The sequence below is a fragment of the Salvelinus namaycush genome, chromosome 4, assembly GCF_016432855.1.
Source record: "Salvelinus namaycush isolate Seneca chromosome 4, SaNama_1.0, whole genome shotgun sequence".
Lineage (NCBI taxonomy): Eukaryota > Metazoa > Chordata > Actinopteri > Salmoniformes > Salmonidae > Salvelinus > Salvelinus namaycush.
In genome coordinates, this window is record NC_052310.1 from 82,563,424 (window position 1) to 82,576,535 (window position 13,112).

Genomic DNA, 13,112 nt, shown 5'->3' on the forward strand with positions numbered 1-13,112 from the left:
GGGATGAGTTGGACTGCAGAGTGAAGGAAAAGAAGCCAACAAGTGCACAGCATATGTGGGAACTCCTTCAAGACCGTTGGAAAAGCATTCCAGGTGAAGCTGGTTGAGAGAATGCCAAGATTGTGTAAAGCTGCCATCAATGCAAAGGGTGGCTACTATTTTGAGTTGTTTTACACTTTTTTGGTTACTACATGTTTCCAAATGTGTTATTTTATGATTTTGATGTCTTCACTATTATTCTACAATGTAGAAAATAGCAAAAATAAAGAAAAACCCTTGAATGAGTAGGTGTGTCCAAACTTTTGACTGGTACTGTATATGGAATACCTTATTTACATAAGTATTCAGACCCTTTGCTATGAGACTCAACATTTTGACAGGATTGTGTCGAGGCGGAGATCTGGGGAAGGGTACCAGCATTGAAGGTCCCCAAGAACACAGTGGCCTTCATCATTCTTAAATGGAAGAAGTTTGGAACCACTAAGGTTCTTCCTAGAGCTGGCCGCCCGGCCAAACTGAGCAATCGGGGGAGAGGGCCTTGGTCAGGGAGGTTTGCATCACCCCCTGGAACGGCAACTCAGCCACCCAAGTCATGGCCTGTTCACACCGCTACCATCTAGAAGGAGGATACAGTACAGGTGCATCAAAGCTGGGACCAAGAGAGTGAAAAACAGCATCTATCTCCAGGCCATCAGAATGTTATACAGCTTCTATCTCCAGGCCATCAGACTATTAAACAGCTTCTATCTCCAGACCATAAGACTGTTCAACAGCTTCTATCTCCAGACCATCAGACTGTTCAACAGCTTATATCTCCAGGCCATCAGACTGTTCAACAGCTTCTATCTCCAGACCATCAGACTGTTGGATAGTGTCACAGTTTCTGTGTTTGATTGTTGTTTCTGCAGGTTACCGCTGGAGGGCACCCTTTCTAGTTCCCAGCTTACCCTGATTATTGCTTATTGGATTCACTTGTGATTAATTACCTTCTATGTTGCCTTGTTATTTAGGTTCCTCAGTTGGTCTGTATCTTTGCTTATGTCTCATGTTTTATTAGTGTGCTCTTGTGCGGTTTCCGTGTTTCTGTTAAGACTCTAAGTAAAAGTTCTGGATTTACCCTTACCTCTGCTTGCTGTGTTTCTCTGCGCCTGGGTTCGAGTTCTTACTAGCATTATTGTTATAGTAGACCTAAGCCTACAATGGACCCAGCAGAGATTTCTCAGTTGTCCGAGGAATATTCAGGACTCCACCATTTACAGTCGGCTCTCACCCACCATGGAACTGTGATTGGTCGTCATGAGGCGCGGCTGCAGACATTGTCAGATGAATTAAGAACTCTTGTGTCCGCTCTGCAGACAGGACAGACGGGAGCAATGGCTGCTGCGCCTGTGGCTCTTCCTAATCCTCCACTCCCTTTCAGCTCAGCGTCTTCCTCCCATGGGGAGCCTCATCTCCCGGCACCAGAGCACTATGAGGGGCATCCTGGGAGGTGTTGTGGGTTCCTGCTCCAGTACTCGCTGGCCTTCGAGTTGCAGGCATCAACGTTTCCCACCGAGCGTTCCAGAGTGACATATGTTATCACCTTGCTCTCAGGATGGGCTCTGGCCTGGGCCACAGCCATATGGGAGCAGCAATCAGACATTTGTTTTAATTGGCAAAGCTTCACCCAGGAGATGAAGAGGGTTTTTGATCACCCCATCAGTGGCAGGAACGCTGCTCAAAGACATATTGCGCTTCGGCAGGGCAGCTGGAGCGTAGCTGATTATGCCATTGACTTTCGGACGCTCGCCAGTGAGAGCGGTTGGAATACAGAGGCACTTCACTCAGCCTTTCTGAACGGATTCAGCAAGGTTCTCAAGGATGACCTGGCTTCCCCGGATAACCCTGACACTCTGGATGAGCTTATCGTTCTGGTCATCCGGATTGACAACCGGCTTCGGGAACGTCGTCGTGAGAGGATGGAGGGGTTCCGAGTTGTTGCCAGTTTTTCGGGTTCCGCTGAGGGAGTCGATTCTTTGTTTGTTCCACATGCTGCGTTTGCTTGTCCGGTACCCCGTCAGAGTTCTCAATTCAGCTCTGGTTCTCCTTCATATCCTTCAGAGGAGACAAGGACATTGGGACGCACAAGAATTTCGCTCTGGAGAGATGGTGCAGGATTAACGAGCAACGTTGTCTTTACTGTGGGCAGTCTGAACATTTCCGTGCCTCCTGTCCCGAGCTGACGGAAAATGGATTGACTCATCAGTAGACAGGAGAATAGTGGCGAGTCAGATAAAGTCTCCAGCTGCCGACACGGTATGCACCTTGCTTCCGGCAAACCTGCGGTGGGATAATGGGCAGTTGGACATTCCTGATTTCATAGACTGGGGCTTCCGACTGTTTTCTGGATTGCACATTAGCTCGCAAACAGGGGCTGCATCTCACTAAGCTGGACATTCCGTTGTCGGTCACTGCGCTGGATGGTCAACCCCTAGGGTCAGGGAAGGTGAAGCAACTCACCATGCCTATCCAGCTACGACTTCTGGATTATCATGTGGAGTTTATCCAGGTACATTTGGTGGACTCTCCTAAGCTTCCTTGGTTCTTGGACATCTGTGGCTTTCTATCCTAATATTCAAATTGACTGGCCCTCAGGAAGAGTTCTGGGATGGAATCCTTCATGCCAGTCCACCTGCCAGCAACCCTCTCCACATCTTTCCAACCCTGCTCGTCTGGAGGCTTTTCCTGTTCCCCCGGCTGGGGATGACAAGCCTGATTTTCCCCGCGTACCTCGGGATTACTGGGATCTGGGTCAGGTCTTCAGCAAAAGAAGGGCCAGCAAACTTCCTCCTTACAGGTCCTACGATTGTGCCATCGACCTCCTGCCTAGCACCACTCCTTCGAGAGGAGGGCTGTATTCTCTCTCAGGTCTGGAGACTGCAGCCATGAACAGTTCAATTAAGGAGGCACTGGTGGCTGGTTTTATTCAGCCATCCACTTCACCTGCAGGAGCGGGTTTTTTCTTTGTTGGAAAGAGAGATGGGGGATTACGTCCGTGTATTGATACCGGGGTTAAAATAACTGGGGTTAAAATAATAAATAATTGTTCCTCACGGTCCAAGGTATGTCAGTGGGCTCACACGTCGCGTCTCCCCTCTCATACGGGAGGGAAGCGAACGCTAAAGTTTCTCAGGAGGTGGTTTTGGTGGCCCTCGGCGGAGGCGGACAGTCGGACCTTTGTGGCTGCTTGTCCGACATGCTCCCGGAACAAGACTCCTCATCAGCAGCATCTGGGGCTTCTTCATCCAACACCTTCTCGACCCTGGTCTCATCTCTATGGATTTCATCATGGGTCTTCCATCCTCAGAGGGTCACACTGTCATCCTGGTCATAGTGGACCGCTTTTCCAAGGCGGCACATTTCATTCCGCTGCCTAAGCTTCCATCTGCCCGTGAGACTGCTCAGCTAGTCATTCAGCATGTTTTCTGCCTTCATGGACTTCCTCTGGACCAACGGTCAAACGGAGCAGGTGAACCAGGATCTGGAGACCGCCTTATGGTGCTGTGTGTCCCCCGCCACTTGGAGTCAGCATCTTCACTTGGTGGTGTAGTCACACAACACTCTCCAGTGTTCCTCCACCGGCCTGTCACCATTCCAGGTTTTGTACGAATAACAGCCTCCTCTGTTTCCAGATCAGGAGATTGAAGTGGCGGTTCCATCCCCTCAACGTCTCATCTCTCGTTGCCGTCAGACCTGGAAGAGGGTTCGGTCAGCACTCCTGAGGTCCTCAGCTCGGGTTCAGCGACAGGCCAACCGTCATCGCTGTTTGAGTCCTCTCCTGCGTTCCAGCCAGATGGACTGGTTGTCTACTAGGCATCTGCCTCTGCGCTTGGAATCAAGGAAGTCGGCACCCCGGTATGTTGGGCCATTCAAAGTTCTACGGCACATTAATCCAGTGGCCTATCGTCTTCCCCGATCCATAAGGGTTCATCCCACGTTCCACATCTCCAGACTCAAGCCTGTGGTGTTCAGTCCTCTGGTTCCGGCCACTCGGCCTCCACCTCGCATGATAGCGGGACAGCCAGTCTACACTGTGTGACGCATCCTCTCCAGTCGCCAGTTTCGGCGTGGGACTCAGTATCTCGTGGACTGGGAAGGTTACGGTCCTGAGGAGCGATCCTGGGTTCCGGCTTGGGACATTCTGGATCCCGGACTCATTTGGGATTTCCGTCGCCGTTCAGCTACCCCTGGTGGAACATCAGGAGCTGTTCCTTGTTTCCTTAGGTTACCGCTGAAGGGCACCCTTACCCTGTTTTCTAGTGTCCAGGTTACCCTGATTATTACTTATTGGATTCACCTGTGTTTAATTACCTTCCATGTTCACCTGGTTGCCTTGTTATTTAGGTTCCTCAGGTACCCTGTATCTTCGCTTAGGTCTCATGTTTTATTAGTGTGGGGTTGCCATGTTTCTGCTTGCTGTGTTTCTCTGCGCCTGGGTTTCGAGTTCGTACTAGCATTATTGTTATAGATAGCGTCTATCTCCAGACCATCAGACTGTTAAACAGCTTCTATCTCCAGACCATCAGACTGTTGAACAGATTCTATCTCCAGACCATCAGACTGTTGAACAGCTTCTATTACCAGACCATCAGACTGTTAAACAGCTTCTATCTCCAGACCATCAGACTGTTAAACAGCTTCTATCTCCAGACCATCAGACTGTTGAACAGCTTCTATTACCAGACCATCAGACTGTTGAACAGCTTCTATTACCAGACCATCAGACTGTTGAACAGCTTCTATCTCCAGACCATCAGACTGTTGAACAGCTTCTATTACCAGACCATCAGACTGTTAAACAGCTTCTATCTCCAGACCATCAGACTGTTAAACAGCTTCTATCTCCAGACCATCAGACTGTTGAACAGCTTCTATTACCAGACCATCAGACTGTTGAACAGCTTCTATTACCAGACCATCAGACTGTTAAACAGCTTCTATCTCCAGACCATCAGACTGTTGAACAGCTTCTATTACCAGACCATCAGACTGTTGAACAGCTTCTATTACCAGACCATCAGACTGTTAAACAGCTTCTATCTCCAGACCATCAGACTGTTGAACAGCTTCTATTACCAGACCATCAGACTGTTGAACAGCGTCTATCTCCAGACCATCAGACTGTTAAACAGTCATCGCACCATCTTCTGTAATAAGAGACAAAGACTCACTCACACACCTCATACACACGCATACTCCAATACTCACAAACACACGAACACACACGCACACACAAACACAACTCTGCTGTCCCATGTATATACTGTAGAGACATTAAACACGGGATAGTTTCTTAATGTTTTCTATCTGTGTATTCATGCACTGGATGCTCCACATGGCTCATTCTAATATATCTACCACTACATTGCATTTAGTTCCACTGTTAATTTATACGCTGAATTCTCAACATCGCTCACTGTAATATATCCACTGCTGTACATATCATTCTAAGTATATCTTGTTGGAGTATATAAAGAGATTGCATTTGGATTACTGATACAGTGATGTTTGGGTTGTTAACTGGACTCGTTCTGACATTCCTGATTTCTTGTTTTATTATTATTTGTGTACTTGTTTGACATTTTTGCTGCACTGTTAGGAACTAGTAACATAAGCATTTCACTGCACCTGCTACAACATCTGATGAACTGTGTACGCAACCAAAAACTTTGATTTGCTATATTTCCAGTCATGGTGTTATATATGTATATGTATATAGCCCACCCAATTTACCTACCTCACCCCCATACTGCTTTTATTTATTTACTTTTCTGCTCTTTTGCACACCAGTATCTCTACTTGCACATGATCATCTGATGATTTATCACTCCAGTGTTAATCTGCTAAATTGTAATTATTCGATTTATTGCCTACCTCCTCATGCCTTTTGCACACATTGTATATAGATTCTCTTTTTTTCTACCATGTTATTGACTTGTTTATTGTTTACTCCATGTGTAACTCTGTGTTGTTGTCTGTTCACACTGCTATGCTTTATCTTGGCCAGGTCGCAGTTGCAAATGAGAACTTGTTCTCAACTAGCCTACCTGGTTAAATAAAGGTGAAATAAAATAAAAAATAAAAATATGCACAGTGTGCTGGCTGACTGATAAGAAAAACAAACCTAGCAGGATGGTCGGAGAGGGTGTGTGTGACTGAGCTGAATGCAGAGATGGCAGAGCCTCTAGCAGTAGTAGGCATTGGTGGACTAGAGAGAGAGATGCTAACGACGGATGGCAGACTGAGTTAAGCTCTTGGCTATTCTGTGTATCTGGGAGGGTGTCTCTCTCTCTTTCTCTCTCTCTCTCCCATTATATCCAAACAGCAGTGTTCCATTTTCCTTTCTGTTCCTCATAGTGCGTACTTCCTATGACCTACTCTGCCCAAACAGTGCACTTATAGTAAGGTCTTTGAGAACATTAGCCTGAAAGATACAGGGTTTTATAATGACATCTGGGAGGTTTGACCTGTTGACTATGTCTATCTTTTCTCTATAATGGATCAGAGTGCTCCTTGTCTTCAGAACAAAGACCCTCTGTGTCCCAAATGGAACCCTATTCCCAATGTAGTGCACTCTATGGGGCCTAGTCAAAAGTATTGCACTATATAGGAAATAAGGTGTCATTTGGAATTAACACAAAGAGTAGCTACACCTTGCTCTGGCTATGAGTCTCTTCTTCATTAGTCCTTTTACAGAAATACATCTTATTTAATGTTCACTGTAATTATCAGGTTGCACACTTTTAGCCTTTGTTCTTTTTCCTGTCTTTTTTCTCTTTCTTACAGGCAAGAGGAGAGGAGGAGAAGAGGTGGGGAGAAGAGGAGGAGGAGAGGGGGAGGAGGAGGAGAGGAGGAGAAGAGGAGGAAGAGGAGAAGAGGGGGACAGGAGAAGAGGAGAAGAGAAGGGGAGACGAGGAGGAGGAGGAGGAGGAGGAGAGGATGATAAGAGGGGAACAGGAGAAGAGGGGGGGATGAGGAGAAGAGAAGAGGGGAAGAGAAGGAGAGGAGAAGAGGGGAACAGGAGAAGAGGAGGGGAGAAGGGGATAAGAACAGGAGAAGAGGGGGACAGGAGAAGAGGAGTAGAAGAGAAGGGGAGAAGAGGGGAAGAGAAGGAGAAGGGAAGAGGGGAATAGGAGAAGAGGAGGGGAGAAGAGGAGGAGGAGGAGAGAAGGATAAGAGGGGAACAGGAGGGGAGGAGGAGAAGAGAAGAGGGGAAGAGAAGGAGAGGAGAAGAGGGGAACAGGAGGGGGGAGAAGGGGAGGGGAACAGAAGTGGAGAAGAGGAGAAAGAGAAGGAGAGGGGAAGAGAAGAAGAGGGGAACAGGAGAAGTGGAGAAGAGGAGAAGAAGAAGGAGAGGGGAAGAGAAGAAGAGGGGAACAGGAGAAGAGGAGGGAAGAGGAGGAGAAGGAGAGGGGGAGAGGGGAACAGGAGGAGGAGATGAGGAGAGGAGTTCTAGCCTGCAGACATCCATAAAGTAAGTAGAATACTCTTTGACCTGAAACATGATCTGAGCTCCCTACCTCCCCTCTCCTCGCTACACACATCCATCTTGAGAAAAGGAAATGACTGTTTGAAGACCTGCACTCAGGCTCAGTTGCGGAATATCTTACTAGGAGCTCACTGAACTGACTGACATAACAGAGCTGGTCTGTAGGCTACATCACAGTACAGCAGTAGCATGAACCCCATACGAAAACACCAGCCAGTCTGATTGATTTGTTTTACCCTTCCCCTTGGCCCTAAATTGGCAGATCTGAAGGGTTTGGATAGGTATCAGCAGTGAAGTGTTGGAGCTTCAACCATATTGCTTCTACCTTACAGATTGTTAAACATCAAAGCGCTAGGGCCAGAGGGAAGGGTTGAGGGGCGATTAGGGGCGTGCTGAACCTGTCTCCTCTTCCCCAACAGAATCAGTCACCTGAGTTTAAGATTAGACTAGTATCAAGATGATTGCTTGAGACCATAGAAATATAATGATTTCTTGCTTGTACTTCCTCGCATGGGTACAATCAATATGGTCACCGGCCCACCCATCACAGAACATTGACCTGAATGGCTTGACTCTCCATTCAAGTAATTCTATTCATATAGTTGAGACTAGGTTTGCCATCCCTACGGTTATTCTCTCTATGGTTCAGCTTCCATACTTCAGGACAGGTCTGTAAGGTTATTTATTCTCTACGCTTCAGCTTCCATACTTCAGGACAGGTCTGTAAGGTTATTCTCTCTATGGTTCAGCTTCCATACTTAGGACAGGTCTGTAAGGTTAGTCTCTCTATGGTTCAGCTTCCATACTTCAGGACAGGTCTGTAAGGTTATTCTCTCTATGGTTCAGCTTCCATACTTCAGGACAGGTCTGTAAGGTTAGTCTCTCTATGGTTCAGCTTCCATACTTCAGGACAGGTCTGTAAGGTTAGTCTCTCTATGGTTCAGCTTCCATACTTCAGGACAGGTCTGTAAGGTTATTCTCTCTATGGTTCAGCTTCCATACTTCAGGACAGGTCTGTAAGGTTAGTCTCTCTATGGTTCAGCTTCCATACTTCAGGACAGGTCTGTAAGGTTAGTCTCTCTATGGTTCAGCTTCCATACTTCAGGACAGGTCTGTAAGGTTATTTATTCTCTACGCTTCAGCTTCCATACTTCAGGACAGGTCTGTAAGGTTATTCTCTCTATGGTTCAGCTTCCATACTTCAGGACAGGTCTGTAAGGTTAGTCTCTCTATGGTTCAGCTTCCATACTTCAGGACAGGTCTGTAAGGTTATTCTCTCTATGGTTCAGCTTCCATACTTCAGGACAGGTCTGTAAGGTTAGTCTCTCTATGGTTCAGCTTCCATACTTCAGGACAGGTCTGTAAGGTTAGTCTCTCTATGGTTCAGCTTCCATACTTCAGGACAGGTCTGTAAGGTTATTCTCTCTATGGTTCAGCTTCCATACTTCAGGACAGGTCTGTAAGGTTAGTCTCTCTATGGTTCAGCTTCCATACTTCAGGACAGGTCTGTAAGGTTAGTCTCTCTATGGTTCAGCTTCCATACTTCAGGACAGGTCTGTAAGGTTAGTCTCTCTATGGTTCAGCTTCCATACTTCAGGACAGGTCTGTAAGGTTATTCTCTCTATGGTTCAGCTTTCATACTTCAGGACAGGTCTGTAAGGTTATGTATTCTCTACGGTTCAGCTTCCATACTTCAGGACAGGTCTGTAAGGTTATTCTCTCTATGGTTCAGCTTCCATACTTCAGGACAGGTCTGTAAGGTTAGTCTCTCTATGGTTCAGCTTCCATACTTCAGGACAGGTCTGTAAGGTTCGTCTCTCTATGGTTCAGCTTCCATACTTCAGGACAGGTCTGTAAGGTTCGTCTCTCTATGGTTCAGCTTCCATACTTCAGGGCAAGTCTGTAAGGTTAGTCGCTCTATGGTTCAGCTTCCATACTTCAGGGCAAGTCTGTAAGGTTATTCTCTCTATGGTTCAGCTTCCATACTTCAGGACAGGTCTGTAAGGTTAGTCTCTCTATGGTTCAGCTTCCATACTTCAGGACAGGTCTGTAAGGTTCGTCTCTCTATGGTTCAGCTTCCATACTTCAGGACAGGTCTGTAAGGTTCGTCTCTCTATGGTTCAGCCTCCATACTTCAGGTCAAGTCTGTAAGTGTATCTGATATGTAGATGAGTTCCTATTGTTCTTCACCATGAGACATGGAATGCATAGTTATACCATACAGAAATGACAGCTACAGTACCAACTCAACCTTTACATTCAAATCTACTTATAAATGCCATACTTATTGAAAAAGACCAGAAGCGATAATGATGTAGCCTAATAACGATCACACAGAGTTGCCTCTTCCAGTACAGTATACTGTAGAAGTCAAAATGTATCAAGTCTCAGAGTAGGAGTGCTGATCTAGGATCTATCTCGCTTTCTCTCTCTCTGTATCTTATCTAAGACGCATGATACATACAGCCTCAGAGATCTACTCAGCTATGGCTAACTAATTATTCTGAAGAATACCACTGCTATATCAGTGAAAATGTTCTCCGGTTGCTTTGAGTCAGATAGCAAAATGTAAGGTTATAGCCTCATGGCATTCTCAAGTGTTTTGACCTTCCAAAGTTCATTTACAAGAAGGTTACTTTCCTTCCCACAGTATCATTACAACTGTACATCATCATCATCATCATCGCAGGATGTTGATTCCATCCCCAAAAATGTCATGCATATCATCATGCTCTTCCAACGAAGGACCAGACATAATCAAGCATGACAAGAGTGATAGCAAGTACAGTTCATCACATGAAACCTTGCAGAATCTTAAAGCGCCTCTGTTTCTCTCCATCAGTATGTCTTCTTAAGCACATTCTCCTGCAGGGTTCTTCCAGTGTCTCAACCTTTTCATTAAGACAAGCAGTCTATGCTCTTTACTCCTTGAGGGAGCTCTTAAATTAAGTCAGCTACTCATCTCTCGGACTGAACGTCCCATCCCACAGACCAGTGCCTGTCCACGGACTAGAAGTCGAGAAACACTGCTCAGTTCTACCTGGAGTTGCTGGTCTCTGCCAGCCTGTTGTTCATGATCCCCAGAGCGCCCACTCCTCCAGAGAATCCGTTATGTCTCGAGCCCCCACACACTGTTCTTGGATAACCGTTAGCGGACTCTGATAACTGCTTCTGCATGAGTGCCAGTGAGACCTTATTCGAGGCCGTCAGGTCCTTCATTGATATCATCTCTCCCGAGAGTCTGCGTCCTCCTCCCTCCATGTCTCTTTCGTAGGGTCCCGAATCCCCCGAGTCCAGCGTGCGTTTGATTCGGAAGCGACCTTTACGGATTCTCGAACCAGGCCGGATGGCGTTGCGGCGACCCAATGGGAAAGAGTTGGACTTGATTTTACACCGCTGGCAGCATAGGTTCTGAAGCATCCAGTTGAGCACCTGAATGAAGGAAGTATTAAGGGAATTTGATTAGACATTTAAAATACAGATAGAGTTGCCTCAGCCATTTGAGTACAACAATGCATACATACAAAATGATGGAGGATTAAAAATACAATATTGTCGACAGACTCATTTCCATTGTTCAACATCTACCTGTTTGATGACGATGGAGATGACGTTGAACAGAGAGTAGATGCAGCACACGCCCATGAGGATGAACAGGCAGTTGGCCAGACGGTACAGCGGCTGGTACTCATAGTCCGCTCTCTGGCTCGACACCAGGTCCCCAAAGCCGATGGTACTGGAGGAGGAGGAGGAGGAAGAAAAAGAAGAAGAGTATGACTTTATTGCCTGTATTTATCCCCCTCGAGACTAGGGTTCAGAATCCCAGTAACTTTCCCCAAATTCCCCAGTTTTCCAGAAATCCGGTTGGAGGATATCTTACTTATTACCTCCCAATTCCAGGAATCGGTAGTACTTTATGACAACTCCAATTAATAAAGCATCGATAATGGATTATTAAAGAGTTTATTATTAATTGATGAATCATTACACCATTCATAAGATGTTTAATATATGTCTTTATTAAACCATTTCCTAATCATTAGTTAAGTATTTTTGCATGGCCTCATCTAAAGTGTGGGCTCTTTATACTTTATAAATACTTTATAAATGTTTTGTGTGACCAATGTAATTTTTCACTAAAAGATGGACATGCTCCTTGGTTTCAAAATAGACCCGAGAACATATCAATGGTTAAAGAATAATCACAATGCACAGGATGTTAAACTAAAAATATTGTCTAATAAAAGCATGAGCTGGTGCACACCCAGAGAAAATTATTTTAATTTAGAGGTGCTGACCAAAGTTTTTTTTACCCCAAAAATTACTGGGAGGTTATACATATGGAGTGTGCACCAGCTCCTAAAGTGCCTTGCAAAAGTATTCATTCCCCTTGGCATTTTTCCTATTTTGTTGCATTACAAGCTGTAATTTAAATGGAATTTTATTTGGATGTCATGTAATGGATATGCACAGAATAGTCCAAATTGGTGAAGTGAAATAAAAAAGAAATACTTGTTTCAAAAAATTATTAAAAATAAAAACCGCAAAAGTGGTGCGTGCATATGTATTCACCTCCTTTGCTATGAAGCCTCTAAATAAGATCTGGTGCAACCAATTACCTTCAGAAGTCACATTATTAGTTAAATAAAGTCCACCTGTGTGCAATCTAAGTGTCACATGATCTGTGACATGATCAAAGTATATATACACCTGTTCTGAAAGGCCCCAGAGTCTGCAACACCACTAAGCAAGGGGCACTACCAAGCAAGCGGCACCATAAAGACCAAGGAGCTCTCCAAACAGGTCAGGGACAAAGTTGTGGAGAAGTACAGATCAGGGTTGGGTTATAAAAAACTATCAAAAAATTTGAACATCCCACAGAGCACCATTAAATCCATTATTAAAAAATTGAAAGAATATGGCACCACAACAAACCTGCCAAGAGAGGGCCGCCCACCAAAACTCACAGACCAGGCAAGGAGGGCATTAATCAGAGAGGCAACAAAGACACCAAAGATACCCTGAAGAAGCTGCAAAGCTCCACAGCTGAGTTTGGAGTATCTGTCCATAGGACCATTTTAAGCCGTACACTCCACAGAACAGGGCTTTACGGAAGAGTGGCCAGAAAAAAAGCCATTGCTTAAAAAAAAATAAGCAAACACATTTGGTGTTCGCCAAAAGGCATGTGGGAGACTCCCCAAACATATGGAAGAAGGTACTCTGGTCAGATGAGACAGAAATGTAGCTTTTTGGCCATCAAGGAAAACGCTATGTCTGGCGCAAACCCAACACATCTCATCACCCAGAGAATACCATCCCCACGGTGAAGCATGGTGGTGGCAGCATCATGCTGTGGGGATGTTTTTCATCGGCAGGGACTGGGAGACTGGTCAGAATTGAAGGAATGATGGATGGCGCTAAATACAGAGAAATTCTTGAGGGAAACCTGTTTCAGTCTTCCAGAGATTTGACACTGGGACGGAGGTTCACCTTCCAGCAGGACAATGACCCTAAGCATACTGCTAAAGCAACACTTGAGTGGTTTATTAAGGTGAAACGTCTTGGAATGTCTTGGAATGGCCTA

The 13,112-nt window shown here is 45.6% G+C and overlaps 1 protein-coding gene across 1 annotated transcript in view; it reads right to left on the reverse strand.

Annotated features, from left to right (window-relative positions):
* Positions 1-10,564: 10,564 nt before the first annotated feature.
* Positions 10,565-13,112, reverse strand: part of LOC120046027 (potassium channel subfamily K member 12-like) — a 40,024-nt gene continuing 37,476 nt past the window's right edge. Inside the window, exons 3-4 of the mRNA XM_038990939.1 lie at positions 11,117-11,264; positions 10,565-10,960 (exon numbers count right to left, since the gene is read on the reverse strand). Coding sequence (XP_038846867.1) covers positions 10,565-10,960; positions 11,117-11,264 — 544 coding nt within the window. The remainder of the gene's footprint in view (positions 10,961-11,116; positions 11,265-13,112) is intronic.